This window comes from Dermacentor variabilis, chromosome 1 (genome assembly GCF_050947875.1).
Source record: "Dermacentor variabilis isolate Ectoservices chromosome 1, ASM5094787v1, whole genome shotgun sequence".
Taxonomy (NCBI): Eukaryota; Metazoa; Arthropoda; class Arachnida; order Ixodida; family Ixodidae; genus Dermacentor; species Dermacentor variabilis.
Genome location: NC_134568.1, coordinates 15,468,548 through 15,494,586, shown reverse-complemented (window position 1 = coordinate 15,494,586; position 26,039 = coordinate 15,468,548). Strand labels below are relative to the sequence as shown.

At 45.7% G+C, this 26,039-nt stretch overlaps 1 protein-coding gene and 1 long non-coding RNA gene across 2 annotated transcripts; one reads left to right on the top strand and one right to left on the bottom strand.

The window, feature by feature from the left end:
• The first annotated feature begins 16,980 nt into the window (after window positions 1-16,980).
• LOC142575558 (uncharacterized) lies at window positions 16,981-20,804 on the top strand. The gene is made up of 3 exons (XR_012826672.1): window positions 16,981-17,415; window positions 17,644-17,820; window positions 19,786-20,804. It is a non-coding gene; the product is annotated as an uncharacterized LOC142575558 (long non-coding RNA).
• On the bottom strand, window positions 18,330-24,194 carry LOC142575554 (uncharacterized). Its single transcript, XM_075684993.1, has 3 exons — window positions 23,892-24,194; window positions 22,582-22,746; window positions 18,330-20,115 (listed from the first exon to the last, which is right to left on the bottom strand). Exons 2-3 carry the CDS (start codon window positions 22,744-22,746, stop codon window positions 19,741-19,743), a joined length of 540 nt encoding a protein of 179 aa, XP_075541108.1. The 5' UTR covers window positions 23,892-24,194; the 3' UTR covers window positions 18,330-19,740.
• Window positions 24,195-26,039: the final 1,845 nt, after the last annotated feature.

Here is a 26,039-nt window from a genome sequence, read left to right as displayed (position 1 = left end):
TTTAGGGCGACATTATGCTACTCCCGCCTACTAGGAAGTGGACACCAAGTGTGTGCGAGCACGTTCGCTGAAAAAAATGTGTTGCTTTTTGTTTCATTGGATGGTCTTTGACACGCGGATGTGGCTGGTAATGAAACTGAAACGGTGTGTCAATTAGCGTGCGAAGTCCTATCCGACACCTGGGGACGAGCTCTTAAAGCTTTTTCGTTCGTGAGCACTCCATTTCATTGGCTGCTTGCCTTCGCCAATACTATATGCCCAAGGTAACGAATTCGCTAGAAGCTGCTCTGAGGAAAGGTCTCCTACGCACAGGAACATTCTTACAATAGAACTGTTTGTTCAAGTTCTTTCAAGTTAAAGGTCTTTTATTAATCACACGAAGATAAATACATTGGGTATTGTATAAAGGAGGGGCCCTATAACTCTCGCAGGAGTTGTGATAGGGGCCCCTATGTTATATACTGTGATATAAACACTATAACGTGTGAGAAAAAATGTGTAAGACAGCACAAATATGGTACATACTCATGGAGCAAGTGACGCGAGCATAAAAGAGCGAAAGATAGTTTTGTACGTGATAAATGGTGGTTGTGCTGTTAGATCTATTGGTAATTTATTCCAGAGCTGCGATGCGGCTTGCGAGAATGTAAATGATCCCTAATTAGTGCGATATTTTGGAACGGTTAGCGTTTTCGAGGTGAGTGATCGTAATGGGTATGTGGTATCTTGATAATTAATTTTTACAGAAGGACATAGTATAATATTGTGCATGATTTTGTAAAGCAAAACGAGAACGCGGTAATCAATGCAATGTTTCAAGGGTAGTATATATCTTAAGTAATGGGTACGCGAATGTGATTGAGCCCGATCTTTTTAGAAAGGGAACAGCTGGAAACGCTGTGTTTTGAGCTGCAATAATTGGCAATAAAGTGGTGGCGTACGTGAGTCCGCATATGGTAATAGCATAAGTAATATTTGAATGTATAAAACTGTTATAAAGAGTACGGAGTGTGTTGATATATATATATATATATATATATATATATATATATATATATATATATATATATATATATATATATATATATATATATATATGCCTATTCTGACGTCGATAAGTTGGCTCCGGCTCACTTTATTGACTCGCATATTTGCTTTCATCGCTGCCGCAATTTATATCCAGACAGTTCTTTTCAGATAATGTTGACCCATTTTCTGTGCCACATTTCCGTGTAGCGGCTTCAACCTAAGGACTAAAGTTGGTGCTAGAAGTGAGTCCTGCGCTGAAATTGTTGGCATTAGAAATTAACAACGGCTGCACGACATGCTTTCCTCAAATAATCAGTATTCTCAAAATTAGAGTTTGTTCTCGTGGCCTATTTTTTGGGGCCTTCATTAAACAGAGCCCCATTGCTTTCGACCGAGCCCTTGAGAGTTTTGAAAATGCCGCACCGATAATGGATGCAGGTTGTCAAAGTAGGGCTCTCAAAAATTGAGTTTGCGAATGGCACACACCTCGGAGGCACGAAAACTCAATTGGTCACCGCGCAGGTGCATGTCACCAACACGCTGTACGCGCTATGCTGGATGATTAATCATTCTTTAAGAAGGTGCTCGCGAACGGACGGAGAAGATCGGTGGCGGAATTCTGAAAGCTTTTCAAAAGTCGTAAGTGCTACTTGCAATTGGCCAGCCGCCTTCGTTAGCAAGCCCAACATCACAATTAGCTAGTTTGTGATCTTACGAACAGCTCTACCGTAAGAAATTCTAAGCAGTGCTTACAGCCAATAGTGACAGCGAACACATTAGCGAAGGCGGCTAGCAAATGCCCTTACAAAGCTTTCGGTCAGTAAGTACTCTTAGCCGTTGACCGGCCGCGTTCTCTGATTAATATGTCCAACATAAATGTTGGCTCGTATATTGCTATCTCCAAGAGCTTTAGTGTAAGGATTTTTTCGATGTGTACATGCGAAGCTTTGCTTGAAAGAACTGAAAAGAAGAGGAGATATTTAAATATGTGCAAAGCGTAACTTCTAAACAGAACGTCTTAAAATATAGATACGTATTTGTCGCAACCTAATTTGCAGAACAAGCAGAGGAAGTCACTTGGCATACCCTTGCAGAATGCAAGTATCTCGGCACGCCCGGTGAGAAACGCCTTCCAACGCCGCTCAGCACACCTCGACCAAACTTCTGTATGCGGACGCACAAATTGGCAGACGAGTGCAACGTGTATGCGAATGAACTGGAGGATAAACAGACGAGCATTTCGGTTCCCGAGATTACTGACAAGCAGAGGCCGCCATGGAATATACTGGAACGGGTAGATGGCGTGCATATATATATATATATATATATATATATATATATATATATAATGTCAATTTTATTCATTCTCTCGTCTATTGCTTCAACACACGCAATGTTTTCACATGAATGACAACGACATAGTATCTACCTAACGTGAATATTATATCGACACTATGAAACATAATATCCACACTATAATATCCATAATATCCATATCCATATCCAATATAATATCCATAATATCCAAACATAATATCCTCAGAAGTCTGCATCTAGGCAGCTTCGTGTCCACCTATTCTCCTAGTGTGTGGCTTACGCGTGATATTTTTGTGAGTGGGTGTGTGAATACGGGCCCTATCCTTTGAACGTTAAGGGATACTAATATTTTCAACAATGAAAAAGTCGAAACATTTCGTTGAAAGAACCATATAAGAAAGTGTAATGAAATTTCAGGAACATGTAGGGATTGTCAAGGGCAATGTTTGTACAGAGTTACAAGTAGGTGGCATGATTGGGTACGTTGCACAAAATTATGGAAGTTCTGCTTACCGTATTTCGAAGGTCTCTGGATTGTAGTCAACAGCACGTGACTTCCTAAACGTGACGCGTATGAAGATGAAGCTTAATAATAATATTTGGGGTTTTACGTGCCAAAACCACTTTCTGATTATGAGGCACGCCGTAGTGGAGGACTCCGGAAATTTTGACCACCTGGGGTTCTTTAACGTGCACCTAAATCTAAGCACACGGGTGTTTTCGCAATTCGCCCCCATCGAAATGCGGACGCCGTGGCCGGGATTCGATCCCGCGACCTCGTGCTCAGCAGCCCAACACCATAGCCACTGAGCAACCACGGCGGGTAAGATGAAGCTTGGCATAAATAAATTGTTTTACGGGAGATGATGCTTGGGACATCTCAATGTTGAAGGTGCTTTAGGGGCGCCGTATGAAATGATGAAAATTTTTGTAATGGAGGTCCCCGATGCTTCCTAGAGAAATAAAGCGTTTGTGATTCGCGAACTTCAAACCTTATTGAGATGAAGCGTTCCAGAATTGGAACGCAGATCTGAGAGAACTTTATGGAGAAATTTCAAAGTTGTAGATATATTACTGGCTTCCAAGACAATATACACTACTATTTTTGAATTCCCGTACATGCGCATTGTATGAATTTGCCTGTCAACGTACCGTTGTGAACATGAAAAGGCAGTATTTTCATTATGAAAGACAAGAAAGGGAGCGTATGGGGCCGATGAAACGTCATGCAGCTCAAGCGACATTCAAGGTAAAAGTGCTCCAACGTCCGATCGAGTTAGGTGTGCTCCTTTCAGCCTCGTAAAATTTTATAAAACCAGCCGCGTGGAGCGGCTGTTTCTAATACTGGCGATTTCGTATATAGGAATATAATGTTGCTTTCGAAGACAGAAACAACGGGGTTTCTTTTCTTCCTACAAGAAGAAACTAACTAGCCAACAAAGTAACGAACTAACACGCTGACTTGCTAAATAAATAACTAAATACACACATCAAGTAATACGCCACTCCTTCTTTTGTTCCATTGGATATTTCCCTTTACAGAAACACGGACAGCGGAAGAAGGACATGTTACAGCCGCTTCTCGACCGAGCTCCCAATCTCGAATCTCCCGAGGTGGCCGACCTCCATCACTCCTAATGAATAAAGAAACTAAGGTAATCCGAAATGTTCAATAAGTACGCTTCAACCAAAATATCGACAAAGCTTAATAGTGTATTTATTCTATCGAATTTAATTGCATTTCTTTATGTGTCATTGTTTCCCTAACTCGAAATCCCTGAACCAGAGCCTAAAGAATGACTACGATCCATGAAGCAGGCTCCTAAATTTGGCTCACCGTCCGTATTTTCCATAACGCAATTTTCGGCGCCAGTGTAAATCCTAACCAGGTGGCTGGTTCTCCATATTTAGTAGCGGCGACAAAGTTATGCTGCTCGTTCGGTGGCCTCTCACTTGGATACATCTGTGCGGAATTACTGCGTGCCGTACAGCGACACCCCTTCACCAATCACTATCCTGTTCCGGCGTTTACAGTCACGCCTGTGTATCTGCGCGTCTCTCTGATTATTCCCTCTGCGCTACGCCGGGAACCTGCGTCCAGACCGAGAGAACGCGCGCCAGGCGGATATGCGGTACGTGCTCTTACACGTGACTGGGCAAACACTTGCCGCCGTTCTTTCCGAATTCATTTCCGTGGTGACAGGATAAACTTAACGCGCGCGACCGGAAGTTGATGGAAGCGGGGGGGGGGGGGGGGCGCTAAAGCAACTAAGCCAGAAGAGAATTGGGCAGCGAGCCTGGAGAGAAGGTGGGGAACAGATGGTGGGAGAGCGAAGAGGGGTCCTGGCCGAAAGGGGGCCATGCAATTCGGAGCGCGCGCTCCCAGAACGGGAAGGTCGTCTGCTGCCTTTATCCCACCCCTGAGATTCCGCAGAGTCCATTACGGGACGAAACGACCACTGCCACCGAAAGGAAACGCGTGCGGCTTGGCGGGGACGTTTTGCGAGGCACAAAACCGGCTCAAGGCGGTATGCGTCCGGTTAGATGGAAGAGCTGCCGCCCCTCAGCGTTCGATGTGCATCGACTGGCGAGGCACGCACTGTAATACAGAATCGACTTGAAGACTCTCAGTCATTTGCCGTGGCACACGTGGCCACTGTTTCGCCCGCTGTGTGTGTGGTCGCAGAGTGGCGAACAATGGGAGCGTCGCTTACGTGCTGCGCCGGCCAGACAAGCAATGATAGAAAGCGCGTGAGTGAAGAACGGTTGCGCCACCGTAGCCTGTGTTCGCGAGAAGGAAGTGGTGTGTGTTCTTACAAGAATTACTAATCCACCGCATTTAAGAGAGAATACGCTAAGAAAAAAAAAATATCTTAATGGGCATTCATGTATAGTCCAGTGCTCTGAGTGCCATACGAAATGTCGTTGTCCGCATGCAAAGGACGTAAGTGAGAAAAAAAAAAAGAACAGTAGGAGATGGCAACGTGTTTGTGCAGTATGAAGACAAACCAAACCATTGACCGGCAGCTAGCCTTTGCTTAGACTACATCTGAAGTCATGCCATGGCCAAACTTAAATCTGGGCAGGTTGGTAAATAATGGTCCGTAGAGCCAGAAAAGGCAAACATGCGCTCGCGCGATTAAGCGTCCGAACGAAGGAAAGCATATATATATATATATATATATATATATATATATATATATATATACACTTCGCGGTTATCTTCAGCCCAATTTCCCATCAATTTCGGTTGGTAGCCCGACCTTTTTCAACGGCTATATACATGGTATCTCACGTAACTTGAACTAAGGGTTTAAACAAAGTGGTTAACCGCTGCTGAATGGAACCAATGACGTATGGTTTAATGACAATGACAGATTTGTATCCCGCTATCTTAGTTAATTAACTAAGATCAGTCATGCAAAATTTGAACTGTTCACTTTAGGACCACGTGCGTTTAGTTACGTTGTAGAGGGAATTCAGAAACGACTGATCCAATTTTTCTGTGGCAACGTACATGCTGCGCGGTGATCTTTTCCGGCGCTTATAGAAAGTTGGACGAGTTGGTACGATAACATGATCCTGGATTGCAGCACGAAGTGACACGGACAGAGACTAGAAGCAGACATGTTAAAGAAAGCCCGCGAGATACGAAATAAAACCACGTGACTGCGCTCATGCACTATCTTGGTGCAGTGCTCTCAATTGTGCTTCGACCGAAAGAACCGCGCGTATGGAGCGGGGTGAAGTGCGTGGTCGCAGTTTTAAGCATCCGCTTTACAGTGCATCACCATCTTTGACAGTGGCACACGTTAAAGAAGCGCCGCTGTCCCTGAAAAGCGATAGGCTCGACGCACGGTTGAGAGCGCTGCAATGCGATAGCGCATGAGAGCAGTCACGTGGTTTTATTTCATACTTCGCGGGCTTTCTTTAAACGCCGAAAAGAATCACCAAGCACCACGCACGTTGCCACAAAAAATTGGATGGGTCGCTTCTGAAACCCCTCTACAACGTAACGAAACGCACTTGACCCTAAAGTGAATGTTAAAAATATTGAATTGATCTCAGTTAATTAACTAATTAAGCGGAATATAAAAATATTTTGAGGAGCGACACATGACGGCAAACCATATGTCGTTGTTGACACCCAGCTGGGGTTGCAAACATTCTTTTTTAATCATTGGTTCAAATTACATTTAATACCTTGTATATACGCAGTGAAATATTCATGCGATGTTCACGGGAAGCGGAAAACAAACCTGTCTTTCCAAAATCGTATAATCCAAAACAGGCTCCAAAAATAATTGAAATAGGAGTAGTTTGTGATAAGCTCAATAGCTAAAGTTCGTGTGGCGTCGAGTCATACTGCACCGCATAACACGTCGTGCGGAGCAGTTCATTCGACTCCACACGGGCCTCAGCCAACGCATTTTTATGCAGCAACTTTGAAACATCTTGTCAGTTTGCGCTGAGCTTTCTTCTTTACAATGTGCGCAAAAAAGTTCTCCTAGAGGTTAAAAAATAAAGAAGCCGCCTTTTCACCACTGAACCGAGCGCCGGTGCACCGCCAGTCGGTGTCGCCGTACTGCCACAGCAGCGTTTTACCGCTGACGACGCGCCGTGCATGTTTTAGAGCGCAGCTCTTTGGCGTCCGTTCCTGGGTTTCGCGTCGTCGTCGGCGTCGTCGTCGGCCTCGTAACCAGCTCCGCCCCCCTTTCATCCCCCCAGCGCTAGCAGCGACCGACTGATACCGCTGGATGCCGCTGACGCCGCTAGAGAGTCAAGATAACGTGACTGCATAGAACACCGTCGCCGCCATGCAGAAAGAGGAGGAAAGGGTCCCCCCCTACCTGTTCTTGTGTGGCGGATAGCTGGGGTTGACTCACTATCGCCGTCAGCGGCATCAGTCAGTCGCTGCTATCTCTTCCCTCCTCCCTTTATCGTGTTGTCCGCTTGCTGCGCGCGCTTCTGCCCCCATCGTTTGCCGCTGGGTGTACACGCCGCCCCCCTCCGCTTCCGCTTACTGCTGGTTGCTCTCGACGGCGGCGATGAGCCTCCGCTTCGGCGGCGCGAACTGCAGGGTCTTCTCGGCGGCGGCGATGAGCTTCTGCTTCAGCCTCGCTTACTGCTGGTTGCTCTCGACGGCGGCGATGAGCCTCCGCTTCGGCGGCGCGAACGGCAGGGTCTTCTCGGCGGCGGCGCTTAGCCTCTGCTTCCCCCACGGCTGTGACAACCTCGCGAGGCACTTGTATAGATCTCGTCTTTGAGAATCAAGCATTGGTGTACCAAGTCGAACATATATCAGTCTATTTCTCCGACCACAAAGCTTCCTTCATGACTGTCAAGAACTGTTAGTGGAGTCTTTGTTAAAGGAATACGTGTGAAAAATAAAAAAAAATTATGTGATAGCGCATACATGTGTTGCTCGATTTCTTTGCCTCAATCTATCCAAAAGGTGAAACAGCTTATTTGCTGCGCTCACATTTCGCATTAGGAAGTAACGTAATCGTCGGTAATTTTTTTCTTCCAGTGTGGCTGGAACGTGACATATTGTTCGTGGGTCGTTGGAATGTTATTTAAGCTAGTACACTGAAATATAGAGCCTTCAGCTTTACAAATAGCAGCAAAAGCCTGCTTCTCCAGTCATAGTATCCAAATTCAGGTCAAAACACGATCGCAATAACCATATGAAAATACATGGCTCCTATGGGATGGTGACCGAAGGGGACGTATTATCCCAAAACGAATTATGCAGAATCGTATCAAGAAGATTCCACTGCACACACGCACTATATATATATATATATATATATATATATATATATATATATATATATATATATATATATATATCTTACTTTGTATAAACCGCGACAAATTTCGAGATAAGCGAATTCACGAAAATGCGAGGGTTATTCAAAAAGTAAGGGCCGTTTGCTTGTATTCGAAAATTTACACGACAGCATAAAGTTTATTTGTGCAGCGCCATCTGTTATTTCTTCGCGAAGGCAATGAAGTTGTTGTTTTGGTCCAGTAGTCATCTGCTTTTCGGAGAATGCAGACGACAATGTCGGCAAAAATTGTTGCTCCCGCCTGTTGTGACGTGCGAGCTGTGATTCAATCTTTGTATGCAAAAGAATCATCGTCTTCTGAATCTAATGGAGAGTTGTGCCTAGTTTACGGACCTACAAGTATGAGTGAAGGAAAGGTCAGAAAATTGTGTCCATACTTCAAAAATGGCCGCACAAATGTGCCCGGTGAAGCGCGGAGTGGCAGACCCAGCGTCCAGTCCAACTGTTCAACAAGTGGACCCGGAATTGCGATTAGATCAACGACTCACAGTGGTCTGGCTGATAAATTTCCTCTTGTTGGACGAACTACAATTTACACGATTGTAACTCAATAGCTTGGATATCACAGAGTGTGTGCAAGGTGGGTATCAAGAATGCTTACCGACCAACTCAAACAGCAAAGAACGTCAAGTGGACGAGCGTTTATGAACGGCTACCGACAAGACAGAGATGAGTTGTTTTCACACATTGTTACAGGCGACGAGACTTCGATATCCTATGTCACTGGAGAAACAAAACAACAATCATTGCAGTGGCGCAACTCCTCTTCACCAAAACTGAAAATATTCAAGCAATCTCCTTACTAGAGTCCAAAAAGGATGGCCACCGTTTTCTGGAACGAAAAGGGCGTTCCTTTGGTTGATCTCATTGAACGTTGGACCACTGTTACAGCTGACATATATTGCGAAGCGCCCACCAAACGGAGACGATCGCTTAAAATTCGACGGTGCGGGAAACTGTCGCCGGGAATGGTCCACCTCCATGATAAAGCGCCTCCTCACACTACTGTCCGAACCAAGGAGAAAATTCAAGATTTTGGTTCGGAAATTTTCGTTCACCCACCCTATAGCCCCGACCTTGCACCAAATGACTATTTCCTCTTCTTGCACTTGAAAGGCTTCGAGGACAATGGTTTGAAGACAATGAGGAACTCAAGACCGCTGTTGTCAACTGGTTCAATTCCCAGGTGGCGAACGTCTACGCAAAGGGACTAAAGAAACGGGTTCAGCGGTACGAAAAGTGCTTAGAAGTTAACAGTGATTATGTAGAAAAGTGGAGTCGGTTTGTACTAAATTAAGCCTGCCAATAAAATCTTTTACTGACGAATATACATTTTTCTAGGAGCAGACTGCCCTTACTTTTTGAATAACCCTCGTATAAGCCTCTGGCCGCGCATAGACCACACAGAGCATTTGAATATAGGCACAAGTGTTTGCTTAATTTCTCGCAACGCATCAGTCTACTAGGAGTGGTTTCGGTAGATCACTTTGGAAACATACTGTGCGACTCGGAGTCTGTCACATCAGGTATCTACGGGCAACAGCGGTCCTCGCACAGAACCAAGAAACCGCTGTTGCCCGTAGGAACCGACGGGTCCAAAGCCTAGTCACGCTAAATATCACGAAACTGCTCCTATTCAGCAAAAGTAGCCATGTTGCAGCCGTTCTCGGCTGGCACATTTCATTGATAACGCGGGCGGAGCGACGTTTTGACTACTCATAAAGCACGATAAGAACGGCATCGGTAAAGGCATCACTAAGAAATCACGCCCTGAACTTGTTACTTAAGAAAACCCCAAAAAGATATACAACGTTCGGCGCAGCTGCATCATGAACAAATTCAACGTAGTTGATTTTGGAGTCATTTATTGTGTAGAGGTCGCGCACACGTGAGCGTGCATATTGCTGAGGTCACGTGTACCTTCTCGTGTTTATCGTGCGTGGTCAGTGGTCGGGGCCACACTGCGCCTACCTTATCAATGAGTTCGCAGCCGGCCGTGAACGGTATAATGGAGCAGAATTCACTACAAACTTGAGGTCCTGCAAATTTTTGGTGATATCTCAGCTGTGTACAAAGCATGGGAACCTTTGGGCAGTGACTTTTTACCGAGATTTCGAGGTATCCGGAGTACGGTGCTATATATAAAATCGGAACACCTAAGCACTTATGAGCTGTCATTGCGAAAGCATTAATGTCCATTTGAACGCCGCTGAGCAGTCCTTCGAATTATAAACGCCTCGCGGACAAGGGAGCGCGTTGAGAGCCAACGCCTCCCAGATAGCACAAGGCCGGTGCACTTCGATCCATGACGTCATGCTATCTTGTCGGACTGCCATGGAATCTAATAAAGACGCTGCCAAGTAAGCCGCGGGGATTTTGACGTCACCGATTTCTTCAGGCCGGCCTTGGCAATGGAAATTTCGGTCCAAGTAGTATGACGTCATAAAGCACAGTGCCCAAGCCTGCTATCCAGAAGGCGTTTGCTTGGTGCGTTTTGCTTTGCCCTTACCGAGGCCCAGTTAGGACGCAGACGAGAGCTTCCGCGGACGAGGAACGCGCGAATAACACAGGCTTCCGAGAGCGAGTGTGAGGGTGACGCGGCGTCACGGCGATGCCTTCTCGCCTCACTAAACACCTGTAGGACAGGCCTGTAGGACAGAAAGGCTCCGCTGCCGCTACGCTTTTCTCTCATGCATTCTGTGTCTGCTCCGAGCCTGGGCTGCCCAAGAAAGAGTGAGACGGGGTAAGGAAGAACCTCTTCGACAACGGCTACCCACCACAGCTACTGAAAACTCAAGAATTGAGGTCTTCAGTTGCTAACCATGAAACAGTACAACAAAAATAGAAGCAGAAACGGGCGGTTGTCCCCGATGCGTAAGGAATCAGTGAGATTCTGGCAAAAATCGCACACGTACCAACAAACAAAGAAGCTCGTACGCGTGAAGGATACCGTGCATGAGTTGTGACTCATCCTACATACAGGTGAAACTGGGAATATTAAAAGAAGGGTTCAGCTGCACCAGAACAACGCCAGGAAAAAGAATGAAAGTTCGAACGCCTTGGAGGCTCATCACAAGACTGCTAATTACATCATCGATTGAGAGTGCCGCGCGAATGGGCACTCCATGCACTTTATGTGTATTTAGCACGTATGTGTTATCGATCACGTATTGAGCAACAGAAAGCAGCATCGGGAGTTTTTCATGTTGCTTTACAATCTTCTCATTGACACTTTTCACCTAGTTATAATAATTGAGAAGTTTATTATTAATTAAGACTAATTACCTAATTAGACGTAATGAAAAACATAATTTGAGTATATTCAAGCGACCGCAAACAACATTACTTTGGTTCTGTCCAGCTATGAGGCATTTGTATATTTTTAAGGTTTGGCTCAAGTAACGTGGGACACCCGTTATTATGACTGCCCTGGTTGCTTAGTGGCTATGGTGTTGGGCTGCTAAGCACGAGGTTCCGGGACCGAATCCCGGCCACTCCGGTCGCCTTTCGATGTGGGCGAAATGCGAATACACCCATGTACTTAGATTTTGGTGCACATTAAAGAACCCCAGGTGGACCAAATTTCCGGGGTCTTCCACAACGGCGTGCCTCATAATCAGAAAGTGGTTTTAGCACGTCAAACCTAATAGTTTTTTTAACGCGGTATAATGTCCCCTCATTGGTTAAAGAGAGAAGTGCTGGGCTGCTAAACACGATGTCGCGCATCGAATCCTGGCCACCGCGGCCGCATTTCGATGTGGGTGAAATGCGTAAACACACGTGTACTTACATTTAGGTGCACGTTAAAGAACCCCAGGTCGTCCAAACTGTTCTGCAGTCCCCCACTGCCGCGTGCCTCATAGTGGAATCGTAGCTACCTACGAAATCGAAAAATTTCTCCTGAAGTGAAATATGTAACTTTACCAATAGCGGTTTTGCTGTCTACAAACCCCAAACTAAGCAGGACTATAAAAAATAAATTATGTGGTTTTACGTGACAAAACCACGATCTGATTATGAGGCACGCCGCAGTGAGGAACTCCGGAAATTTGGACCACCTGGGGTCCTTTAACGTGCACCTAAATCTAAGTAGACGGGTGATTTCACATTTCTCTCCCATCGAAATGCGGTCACATTGGTCTGATTGAAAACAGGATTGCACAGTTGATGCAACGTGTTTTTCCATCAAGTGCTGATTTTATTGGTATTGGCCTATAATTCCCACATTCACTCTTTTTTCCGGTTTTGTAAAGTGGACGAACATCCAAAATTTTTATTTCTTTTGGTTTCTCTTCCGTATCTATTATCCCACTTAGTATATTTAAAATAACATTTTGTAGGTCAGTAAACTTGTAAAGATTGTGAATACGAATTCTGCCATAGCCAGCGGGCTTCCATAGTTTCATGCTGCTGATTATATTCCACAGCTCTTGCTTTGGCATGTGCGGTATGTAGGCCAAGTTCCCCCGCGCATGTACGTTAGGTTCGTATTTCTTATTATTAACGCTTTATTCTTGCCTTAGTTTCACAGGCGCATTCAAAAATGTGACGTTAAACTTATCGCTCAACGATTGCGCGCTCTCGTTTGGGAACTTCTTATCGCATATTCAATTCTCAAGTTATGGGTTTTACGTGCCAAAAACCACGATCTGATTAGGAGGCACGCCTTAGTGGGGGCCTCTGGAAATTTGGAGCACCTGTGGTTCTTTAACGTGCACCTAAATCTAAGTACACGGGTGTTCTTGCATTTCGCCCCCATCCAGTATCTTTAATTATCGAGTGTTTCTAACTGCCCATTAAAATATTTGCTACTGTCTAGGCTTTCCGTTTGTCGTTTTTATGAAATAAAAAGTAGTGTAATAGGATTTGCCTTCTTGCTAACCTAATTTTTTTAGTCCCCAAATTCCTGATAGACCAGCATTAATCCCATTTTCCCGTGTCTTCAGGCTGCCGTGCTTTGTATTTTAAATCACACAATTCTAGTATTTCGTTCGTGATACATTTGTTATCAGGGTTTCTTGCTTTCACACTCCTCATTGATCGTTCATATATATCTCGCATGCTTTGCATAAACTTGTTGTATAAGGATAGATGGTCCAAATTCAAAAGTTCATTCCAGTTTATATATTTAATTAGTTCGTCAATATGAGCGTTGTGAATAATCGTCCTAGTCAGCACACTTCGCAGCTTGTTATTGTCATTCGCCATGACCACTAGCGCCACAAAGCAATGATCTACTAAATTCTGTTTAATTGCACCAGATGTGTAATGCTGCTTCGGCATACGCACAGCGATATGATCTATGCATGCTTTCGTAACCTTTGAGCCCGTGGGCTCATCTCTAGTGTATCCTTTAATTGCGTTGTACATGGCACATTCAGCAAGTCAGATCCTGCAGTTACCGCTCTCTTCGATAGATCCATTATGTAAATATTTATATCACCGATCAACACTGCGTGTTTTAATGCGCGTGCATTAATTTGCTCATTGTGCTACCCCGCCGTCATCACAAAGCTGTGATGTGCACCACAAACATGTGATCCTGTGCACCACAAACACTGCTAACGCTCCGTATCCGAGGCGCGCTTACCGCTGCGCCACCGTTCTATTGCGCCATCGTTGCAACAGGTTTCAGTGATGCATATCTTCGAGGCTATGCACGTGGTTGGGCTCTGCCTGGCCGGCGATTAACTAGATGGCGCATGATAGGACTGGCGCCACTGCCGGCGCTATGGAGTCTTCGTCGTCCAAAGTTGCACCCCTCGCGTCTACACCACCGTGCGAGATAGCAAAGCGTGGCCCGAGGATCCAGCTCACTGCCGACGAAGTACGAGACCATCGCAACGCAGAAATACTGCTCCAATCACAAGGTCATGCTTCTGTCGATCAACTTGGACCCGCACACGCCGTCGCCAGAGCCCATGGACGACGACGACAACGACGACGAATAAGATGCTACGCGCTTCAGGTACTCGTCGGACGACGATAAGAGTTCCCTAAGTAGTACCTGTTTCTATACATCGCACACAGGACAGCCGTGGGTCCTTTGCAATACTTCTCACAGGCAAAACAGTTTCGTGCAGACATGGTTACGATCGTTTAAACATTAATCGAAACGCTGTAGTCCAGTTGATCAATGATCCCAGCTTGGAAGTGTCCTAATACTTTAGGCACACAAGTCTTACCTAAATGGTAAAGAAACGTGGTTAGCGCTGTGCTCAGTGCTCCACCGGACTGCAGGCGCGGTCCTCAGCACTCCGCGTTTTAATGCTCTAGCGCTAGCCCTTCCAATCAGGCGAAAAGCCACTGTGTGTCTGTCGTGCGCTGAGCGACCATGCAGAGTAAGGTTCCTCTATAACAAGGTAGCGACATCTGCCGCGCGCGCCACCTAGGAAGTTCCTGTAGCGTCTAGACGGCGCCCAACCTAAACCGCGGCGCCGCGGGATTCGTGAGGTGAAAAAATATTTGCACACGCGCGGAAATAAAACGCTACTGGTGCCTGACTGCGGTGAAAAACGAAAGAAGGGCCCGAACTGCTAAATCTAGTCCTTTAATTTCAAATGAGCGCTGAAAGAAAAACGCTCAAGAGAGCGGAATGAGTGCTTGATCGCCTCGCGATTCCGCATGTTTACCTTTCGTTCGTTTGCGCTTAATCACCGCGTGATTCTTGGTGATTGCTTGCGCTTAATCCTGTTTGCTCTGTGAATTCTCTTGCTCGTAAGTGTGCTGCGTACACATAGCGGTTAGCTTGAACGAAGAATTCGGGTAAAAAAAGAAGGCTGACAGTGGCTTGGACCGAAAAGTTTCGACATAACGTCGCTGAAACGTGCGACCCTCACGGCAACTAAACATCCTCTATGTGTGTAGAAACGAGTGCGCCAAAAGTCTTCTTGCCGCTGAGTGTGTTTGTCATGTAGGGATTACACGACGACTGTTTTGTTTTGTGGTTCAGTGCTACGAGCCAGTGCAACTGTCGTGACATTCTAAAGCGGCGGTATGGATCATGTGAGCGAGTCTCCTCGATCGTGTTCGGGCTGCCAGCGCGATCTGATGTCGCGGCACACCAACATCGAGCGTAGTATGTGCGCGTGTGTGAATGCGGCTGATTGTTCTCGTGAACCGTGCGACGTCGCCACGTAAACTTGAATCATGACGCGCATTGTTGTGTTTATGCCTTTTCGCCTCCGTGCACCGCTAAAGCCCCGTAAGATTTAGGGCGCCCTCATACGAAACGCACGCGGATTGGCCTAGCTTTACTGCACTGTGTTTTGCTGGCGATCCCTGTATCGCTTCTGGCGTTTTCCTTATGCTAATTTGCAGTTGTGTGCTTTTCATCAGTAAAATGGTATCGCCGATTACTGAAACTTCTTCGAGTGTAAGGGAAACTTGGAAGGAACGAGCTCGCAGCTTTATGTAATGTACTTTGATAAATTGTATTATACTATTACACTTTATTATTTGATGGCCAGTAGCAGTGGCTGTGCAGTATTTGTTTTTAAAAGCAGAGTAATGCAGGCACTTGGCAATATATTTATTCACATATGCAATGCACAAAAAACGATTAGGATATTCACATTTGGAAATGACTTTTTGGACACATTGTAAAGCGCAGTTAACAACGCGTGCAAACACAGGAAAGTGTGAAAGTAGAATTCGCTGCTGAAATTTGTTTTTTATCGCACGTAAAGCAATGCGGATATTTGTCAGCGAGTTAACGCTTTTCTGCCCCACTATTTACTTGCATGCTATAGGTCATACTGCACTTGCTAAGTCAACGGGCTCATAATGCACTAAAATCAATAATCTCTACAAACTTCGGCCGTCAACATTCATGCGCGTGAATTTAATACTATCGCAGCTCTGCACACACACGTGTATACTTTCTCTCACACCTTCGTATCGCTCTACGTTACTTTCCTCGCAGAGTCGTGCAGTTACCGATGATTCTGTCCTTCCGTTCGATTCTATGCGACCACATTCATCTTCTGGTTAGGTTTTGTTTGCCGCGCGGAATGCTAAATAACTTCTTGCCGTCCTTCGTCTGATCTCGGCACTCACCCGCACAGCAACAAGGCATTTCGGTCCTTTGCATCCTAGGTCATACTGAGCTATTCAGCGGGCTCCATAACGAACTAAAATAAATAATATCCACAAACTTCGGCCGTCAACCTGCATGCGCGCGAGTGAAATACTATCACAGCTCGACGCATGCACGTGTATACTTTCTATCGCACCTTTGTATCGTTCTGTGTTTCTTGCGTCGCATAACCATGCAGTTACCGGCAGTTCAGAGTCCTTCCGTCCAATTCTGTGCAAGCATACTTTTCTTCTGGTTAGGTTCTGGTTGCCGCGCAAGATGCAAAATAACTTCTTGCCATCGTTCGTCCGGTTTCGGCACCCAACCGCAAAGCAACAAGGCCATTCGGCCCTCCCGGAACGAAATTATTGCAGCAATGTGCATACACAACAGGCGAAACGCGCGCACTTCGCCCGGCACGCAGGAACTTTCATGGCGGCAAAGGGGCGGAGCAAGGTCACATGTCACCGATCAGCCTATCTCTGGCGTCGTCGGCTGGATCAAAGCCTGTCTGTACTTTGGAATTATTGAGGGATTTTAATGCAGAGCCAACAGCAGCGCCGCGCGGTGGAGAGGAGGCACGGATATAGATTCTTGTTTTGAAGGAGGAAAAAATTGGGGTGAAGTGCAGTGCAGTAACTGTCTATCGGGAGAGGACACCTCAACCGCACTGCACAGGGGGAAAAGGAATGAAAAGAGTAAAGGCCCAACCACACGCGGTGAATCGTGCGCGCCTGGCTGCGCGTCACGCGTCTGCGAGGCCGTACGCGCCTGTCCTACGCGTCTAGAGAGGGCAGACGCGCAGGAAACGCGCGCGTCAAGGAGGTCTTGATCTTGGGCGTCTTTTTGAGCGTACGCGACGGAAGTGGCAGCTTGTGCACCGACGTCACGTGGGCCGCATGTACACTTCCGGCGGTTCGGAAAGGTTGTTGAAGTTTCAGAATCGTGCGGAGACGCCGGGAGTCGCTGCTGGTTTCGTGTCGATAGAGCACAGAGGCTATAGAGGCGATCAACAACGAAGCGCTGATCGCCTGCGTTGAGGCTCGACCTGCGCTTTGGTAGCAGGCGAAACACGAGCGCCACTAGAACAAGCACTTGACGAGGTGGTCGTGGATCGTCATGCCCAACGCTGCCGAACAGGTGAGTGCTCGGAATTTTATACGGGCGTCACAGCGGAGCAGTTTCAATCGCGATCGAGCCCGATCGGGGTCGGATTTTGTGATCAAGATTGCCTGTACCGCGCAATGTGCGTAGAACCGATCCTGATCGAGAAATTTGATCGCGCTCGATCGCCATCGAAAGCCTAGCTGTGTGGCACTCTCTCATCAGCCGACTCGCAGATGCCGAAAACGCGTTTCATCTGTGCAGATGACGTTATCACAGCGCTGTAGAAGTGATGGAAGTCCCTGGGGAATAAATTTCGGCGCCTGGGAAGACGCTTCAGAAAGAAAAGAGCCGCGCCGTGCCAGTCGACGTTCACGACGACGTCATCTGGCTGTTTTTCGACCAGATGATGTTTCTGCGCTACACAATGGAGTGTAGACCGTAAGTGATCTTGAAGTTTCCACCTTAGCCGGCGTGTTAAAAATGAAACACGGGATTTTAGTGCTTTCCCTTTATCACGTTGACCGGTGATGCCGTATGTTTGTATTATAGCTGGCAATGCACAGCACTTATGGGCATCGACTCAAAATTGTGCTTACACAAGCAAGTCGACGCACAGTATGCATTATATTCAGCTTTGTCTAATTGGCGATAAAATATTTGTGCTGCATCGCCGCTCCGATTATTGCATATTTCGTTAAATGTGATCCGGTAAGGGGACATACAAGCAGTACAAGAATAGCTTTGTATATTTATTTAGGTACCCACAAAACCAGTTTGGCTTTGCAGTGTGGAGCAGAGAAAGCAGAAATACAGGTACAAAATAACAAGTAAAATAGTACTTAAAAACCTAACAATAAAGCATAAGACAGAAGTACAGAGAATATCGCATGCAAATTAGCAGGATGAATAAAAAGGGCTTGCATGATGCACACACAAGAAACACAAAACATGCAAGTAGTTTTTTTTTTATTCTGTGCACTGATCCTAGAAGGCAGCGTGCAAGTCAATGGCCAGTATTTAACTGAGTATTGAATGTTGCTATATTCATGTGTACCTTGGGCAGTTCAATGCACAGTTTTAATTTTGCATTTTGTTGCTTGCCAGCAGTGTGCAAATCGGTGCTTCATCACAGACCCTCAAATATTACCTAGCTTGCTTAGGGATACATTCAGTGTCATCATGCTGTAGGAATAAATGCGCCATAGTACTGACGACATTGTCAGCTGTGTAACTGATAATTCTTTTTGTGTCTGCTCAGCAGTGTCCTTACCTAATTATCAGCCTGCAGATATTCTGCAGATCCCAGGTGCTGTGGTTTAAGCGAAGCTTTCACGATGTTTGTAGAGAATGCTGTTCCTGCTTAGCAAAATTTTCAAGGAAGGACTAGATGATCCAGTTTAACACATTTTCACTGTGCAAAAAATGATTATTGAAATTTTACATGCTAAAACCACGATCTAGTTACATTATTTTAATTGGTATTTGCATTACGTCCAGTACTGGTCACTCGTGCAACACAGTAGCCAGTAGTCAGCTGGGATGACAATGGTGCAACGACTGCATTAATATCAGTATGAGGCGAGCTATTTGGCAAGACAGTAGGAGCAGCGGTAGGAAAGTCCAGAGAAGAGGCAAAAAAAGCTTGGCTGTAAGAAACCTTCTGGAAGGGTTTGCTCGCTAAGGTCAGCTTTGCTGGGCCAAAACACCCTTTACAAGGCAGATGGCAAGAAGACAAACATTATTAGACGTAACTTCGTAAATACAAACAACAAATGCACTGACTACTACGTACACAGCTTCACACTATGTTTAGACGTAAATTCAGTTAAGAAAAACAGTTTAGAATGAGATGAAGTTTACAAACAAGTGAAAGGAAAACAAAGTTACAAGCCAAGAACGTTTCAAGTAGAAAAACTAGAACAAGAGAGAGCCTTATACTAAAGCAAGACCTAACAGTACTACTACTCTATGTTTAGAGAGTGCAAGCATAGGTCTTTCAACATGAAATTTATTAAGTGGTTTTACTGAGTAAATGTAGTGGAATGCTTCCTGCTAATTATTTCAAAACTGAAACATTCCAAATATCATGCACTGTTTTGAGTAGAAGTAATCACTAGGCTTTAGGCATGCAGATCTCGTAAGGACTGCTTAAATGCATCACAAGCAAAAACAGAAAAAGGTACAAAAGCTACACTTACGCGCATGCAGAAACTGTTCATTCTGGTTGTGTAGGCAAGCCACTTTTGTCCCTACAAAACTGATTCAGAGCTTCAGTGTACTCTAATAAAATCACACACTAAAACAAATGTGGATGGATTTGAGCCTTCATATATTTTTGCATCCAGACTGGCACGTTATTTACACATTGACAGTATGTGCAACCCTTATTACGCTCACATGCAGGATGTCCGCCAACCTTCCACCAGTGCCCCCATCGAGTGAGGAGGGAAGTGCTGCAGACATCTTAACAAAAAATGTGCCAGTTTTCCGATCTGGCAACACTTGAAGTGCCATCACCGTCAAGTGAAGAGTCACAAGCGCCAGCATCGACTCTGTCTTCGGCGTCGCATGAGTCTGTGGAGTCTCAGGACATTTTGGAATCTCTTGAATCACCGATGTTTCAAGAAGTTCTGGTTCCTGAGGATTCTGAGGCACACCACAGCAGTCTGCAGTCAGAAGCATCGCTGGCTTCAGCAGGCAGTCGTAGGCTGGATACGTTAGGAAGCATTGCTTCTGAAGCAAAGTCAAGGGGGAGGAAAAGGAAAAAGAAAGATTAGAGTCAGTTAATATTGGAGGAATTAGGCAATGTTTCAAGTGCAATCAAAAGATGCAAACCACAGGACGACCTCGAACTTTTGCCGTCTCTCTGCTCAAACACATTAGAGAGGACAGTGAGGATACGCATTTCGACTTGAAAATTAAATTGATGCAAGTAGGAGAGTAATTCAAAGATTAATGTTTTTTAATGTATACTTTCTGTATAATAAAGCCAAGAGACAATGAAACAAAAGGAAATCATTGATGAATTTATTTACTTTATATCGAAATGGAAAAATAAGGAGGGAAATGAAAGTATATAAAAAGGTAGCTTCCCACTAATGGGAGACGAACCCACAACCATTGAATTATGCTTGCATTGCTTTACCAGTAGAGCTGCAGCAATGGCTATCCCCCTGCAAACTTTCTTGGGCCTGAATGTGCATGTACTAGATCTCACCCTGGTAGTGTTAGTGCTACTCGTGCAAGAACACTTCAAGAGCCTAATCTAGTACACATAAACATTCTATGAAATTGATGGTGGAATAGCCTCCAGCTCAATTGGTTTGGTTTTAGCTCCCACCAGTGCCAAGTTATATTTTGTCCAATTTCCCTTCTCCTTGTGATGTTGACATTACAAATAAAATGACAGTTATTTTCCTTTATGCTTTATATACGTTTCCTTGTCTGTTGTTGTCATGTCAAAGCCCCTCAGCTCTTCTTTTTTGTTCATTTTACATTGTGTTGTATCCGTATTTTTTTGCGGTATTCAAGAATTTCATAAAGTTGATATCTGTGGGCCTGGTTGGCTGGCCATTGCTGCTGTAGAGATGTGTGAACATGTTTTAGCAACACACCTACGAAAAAAGAAGCACTGACTTGCAATTAAAGGTTTGTTGTTGTAAGACAGATGTTTATCGCTTTCATCTGTGTTTACTCATTCAGCCTGTCTTGCAGCAATGAACCTTTTTGAGTTCACCACCTGTGCATGTAGAGTTTGTGCATGCATGTAGAGATGCCTGTACATGCCTGTAAATAAAAAGAAATGTAATGAACCTTCAACCAGACCCCATTGAAAAGTTCGGTTATATGCTGCAAGTCGTAAAGCCTGTCGGGGCGTTCTAGCAGCGCAAGCATTTTTCAAATTGTTTTATTATTATTAGAAGAGGTAGGAGAAAGGGAAAAGTCTTGCCACCACATAGCCAGGAGGCGAGGTTCACTGTCAACATAGACAACCTCTACCTCTCCCACAACTATCATCCACAAGCCACATTCCTTGCATTTTTTTTCTTTGTGTTCCGTGGCTCAGTTCCAGAGTTGGTTTTGCATGTTCTGCATTGGATGTTTGGCCAAAGTCTTTGTACGTAATCAGTGACATTGAAGGCAGTGTGTAAATGAGACATTTATACGTATGACCCTGCTTCACTGGCAGGAAGCAGGGCTACCTGACGGGAGCCGTGAACAGCATGTGAGCTTTAAAAAATTTCTTAAACTGAAAAAAATGTAAGAAATTTCTGCGGCTGTCGTGCTGTTCTGCAGTTGTTTAATACTTTGCAGGCACGATCGCCACTATATGACTTACACACCACTGCAGAGTCTAGCCGCCTCAATCCCCACACAGTAAGTCAAGGCAACGTCTTTTATGTCTTACCGGGATGCCAAGTAGCTTGAATGCAAGTTGAAAAAAAATTAGTACGCATGTCTCAATTGTAGTTATACTAATACTAATTCTCAATACTAATTATGATGACATGATTTTTCTTCACAATGATCTACATGGCTGTGGGGGCCCTTTTCGGGTGACATACGATCAAAATTCATTTGTGTAGGTTAGCTACCAACTTTGTTTAATACTACATGTGCAAGCATACCTCAGTGCATGTTTTACAGGTTGCGCAAGGTCAAAAGCACTGAGGTAGCTTTTGTTAGATGCCAGTCGATGGCAGTTTTTTTTTTTTAGAGTTAGCCGTAACTGTTACACTGGTGATGCAGTAAGTGGAAACTTTCAGTCTCTGTGATCATGCGATCATTTTCTTCTTGTATTTCTTTTCACGCGCATTGTCAGTAACATCATTACTATTTCTCGTTTTGTATCAGCATTTCGTGTCCCATTTTTCTTATTTGTTTATGAGTTAATAAATAGTTAGTTGTGCATAATTCTGTATTCTGTGGAAAGAGAGAAATAAAGATGATTATTAATATATTATTATTATTATTATTATGTATTAGTATTCTTTATGCACGCTCATTGTCAGTCGTTTCCTTCTTTCTTTTGTTTTGCTTCAATGTTTTGTGACTCCTTCCTGATTTGGCTTCCAAAAGGCGGCGGGCAGTAATATGTAAATAAAATAAAATAAATGATACATTAAATGACAAAGAAACGGTGTTCTGTATTCCTCCAATCGCACATTATTACTCTAGGGGCAACTGTCCTTTACCAACCTCAATGCTACAGCAAGTCGTTCTCCAGGCTCCAGGGGTTTCTTGAATGTGGTGCTGCCGTGTGAGGTCCTCTGCTAAAAAGCTCAATAGCTTGTCCAAGAGCTGCGGCGCCTTGCGAAAGAACTTGTAGAAAAATCCGTGGTCATCCTGACGTGTCCGTTGCATCTGTAAAAAATGGTGCATTATTGCCTGGCAGCAAGACCATGCCCTGCCCACATACACGCGCAGGTATCAGGAGCTGTACACTTTTCACTGACACACACGTATAGCCACTAGCCATCATTAATTTTACCCCCTGCTTTGTTTATGTGCTTGAATACAAACAGTGGTTCGGCAAAACAGGAGTGCCAGTCAACGGTATATTAAAATCGTGCGGCCACTGCCAAGCAACTTCCGAAATTAGTCGCACAGAATTTTAACCTGCCCCCCAGGTCACAATTTAATTACATTACACTTCATATTCTACAGTCACACTTCTGAGAGACAAAAAATATAGGAAATCGTATCTCGTCCACAAGCTTCATATAAGACAACCAACACGTGTAAAAGGGTGTTCTTGAATCTATGTGCTATACTAATGGCACAAATATAACTAGCAGTCCTTAGCTTTTTGTAGGGGTGTGCTAATACCGGAAAGTGGATTTGGAATCGAATCAAATGAAGAAAAAATAATCTGGATATCAAATAAAATATCGAATGGCAGAAAATGTATTACAAAACTTAATCCTTACAAATTTCGTGCAAGAGTGTGCTACAGAAGCTCTGTGTAAACAGTATGGTCTACTGTTAATAATGAAGGGAGCTCCAAAGGAGTATTACAGATTTTCTGTTAAATAGAATAAAGCGCTTCTTCCCCTCTCAAGCTGAACAGTTAATGACCGTATGTCGTACGCCATACACGGGTTAGACAGACGGCGGTTGAAACGTCGTGAGGCCTCGTCACCACGTATCCAACATACTATCTGTATGCTTCCGGCGGCTAATCAGCCCGATCTTCTCCTATGCTTTCGCGCTTTCCGAACTACACCCTGCTCTTGTCGTTCCCCCTGTTCGCGTACATCACGTTATCGTTTCGATCGGTGCTGTCAACCTGGACGAACCTTGCACCGACGACGCGATGCTGTTCTGCGAATTGGGCATTCGCGCGCTGCGAGTACGATCCCCGCATTACTATTTTAACCCTTTCACTTATGCGCGCACTTAAAAACGCTGATAAGTAATTGCTGTCCTAACGAAGATAAGTCCCCATGTCCAAACACTGGCTCCTAGTCCTACCACTGTAGATCATCGAAAGGAAAGAAGTTACTCACAGCCGTAAAGTCCTTCTTCTTTACGCAGTTGAAAGACTGGCCGGACCCACCAACGTAGCCGCAGAGGTCGCAGACGCTTTCTGCGCTCCAGCCGCCTTTGCAAGAGCAGCAGCAGCAAAAGCTTCTTTCTCATGTGGTAGTACATTGCGGGGAGAGAACGCTGATGCCGGCGAAGCAAGCGGCTAAGCAAGAGCTCGGCAGCAACGTCGTGCGTGGTCGCGCGCAGATGTCAGCTGCAGTTGTGAGCAAGCAGACGCTATCGCGCGTGATGTTGATAATTGATGTAGCTTTTCTTGCCATAAGGATGTATAGATAAGAACAGCGTGCATTTCTCAACTTAAAAACAATGTACTAGCTCTAACATTGATAAATTAAATAAAAATGGCTAGCCATAATGAAATTAAAGATAAACTTTTCTCAAAGCCAAAGACGACCGTTTCCGCCATCGCTGGGCTGCTGGTCTGTCAGCCCTGTGCTACGCGCAGCGAAACGCGCACGTGTGCGCGTATCGTGTGGCTGGACACCCTTCCCTTCATCACCCGCGTACGCGCACGCAGACGCGTACGCTTACTTGTACGCGTAGCGAGACGCGTATCCCTGGCTGCGTGTGGTTGAGCCTTAAGGAGTAGGTACGTCACACGTTGGAGAGTAACCACCAGCATCCAATGACGCGCTCCCACCTCGCACGGCTCCACGAGAGTTGCAGCCAATAGGAAGCCGCGCTCGGCCGCAGTTTTGGCCGGTGGGGTGAAGCGCCGCGCGGCGGTTCTTCTCGTCTCACAGAAAGTTTAGTAGCACGTGAAAACAAGTCGTGTCGCAGTTGTTCGGAGATGGGCCATGGATGAGGCGTCTGGTCCATCTGAGTTGGTTGAGGCGGAGCACCGCGCTCGACGGAACGCACAGCGATGGCTGAAACGACATGAGCGTTCTTCGACTGGTCCTAGCATTGTAGCTAAATGAGAGAAGTTGGACGCAGACAGGTTGCGAAAATATCGTCAACAGGCAAATGGAACTCCTGCACAGAGGGAACGCCGTCTCGACGCTGATGCCCCGGCTGGGAGAAACGCGCGGGTTAACGTAACTCCCGAACAGCAACAAGCTATCTGTACTCGACGGGCGAAGGAGATTGCAGAAGATTACGCCGCGCGCTTGGTCAAATACACACACGGCAAAGGCCACGAACAAGCAATTCATCTGGCCCCCAACTTCCGGGAGCACATCAAGGTAGCCCCTATCCCCAGAAGCATGCACCCGGAACATCATGCTGATCGTCGCCAAGCCCGCGCAAAATCTCTACAGACAAAATATGGCAGTCTCCCCACCACACTATACACAGATGCCGCGCAGTACCCCCAAAAAGCAGCCATGACGGCCAGCGTTGTGGACTCTAACCTACAAGAGGTGGTCTCGTTGACGGTCCGCACTGCCAGCGCCCTCGTAGCGGAGGAGGCAGCAATCGCCTTGGCCATCACCTCTAGTCCGACCAACGAGTACGTCACAATTATTACTGACTCCCAGGCAGCTTGCCGTAGCTACGCGAGAGGCAGAATATCTTCAATCGCCCACCGGCTCCTCAAACAAGCCTCCCAATTCCCGGATCTTGAAATAGTATACACTCCAGGACACGAGTCCCTCCGTGGAAATCAGCGTGCGCACGCTGTAGCCCGAGCTCATGCCTCCCGGGCGCCACAAAAGAGGGATACGGCCGCATCCATGGAGCCCGTACCCTTACAATACAACGCCATACTACAACACCACAGATTGAATAGACGACAATACCCACCTCCACAGAAGACCCTCTCACGTGAAGACGCCGTAACATGGCGACAACTACAAACCAACACATACCCCCATTTAAGCAGACTACACGCAATACACCCTACACTATATTAATACAAATGTCCCCTTTGTAATGATTACGCCTCCCTATATCGCACCGTATGGCCGTACCCCAACGTGAAGGCGGCCCCGCAAATACCCGACTGCACACTCGAGCAGTGGGAGGCCGCGCTTACTAGTTCGGACCCTCGTAACCAGCAACAACTGGTGCGGCGGGCCCGGGATACAGCAAGAGCCGCAGGAGCCCTGGACTAAGGGTGCCTCCCGCACAAGCAGAAAGACACCTGCTTGTCCTTTATTTTTTTAAAT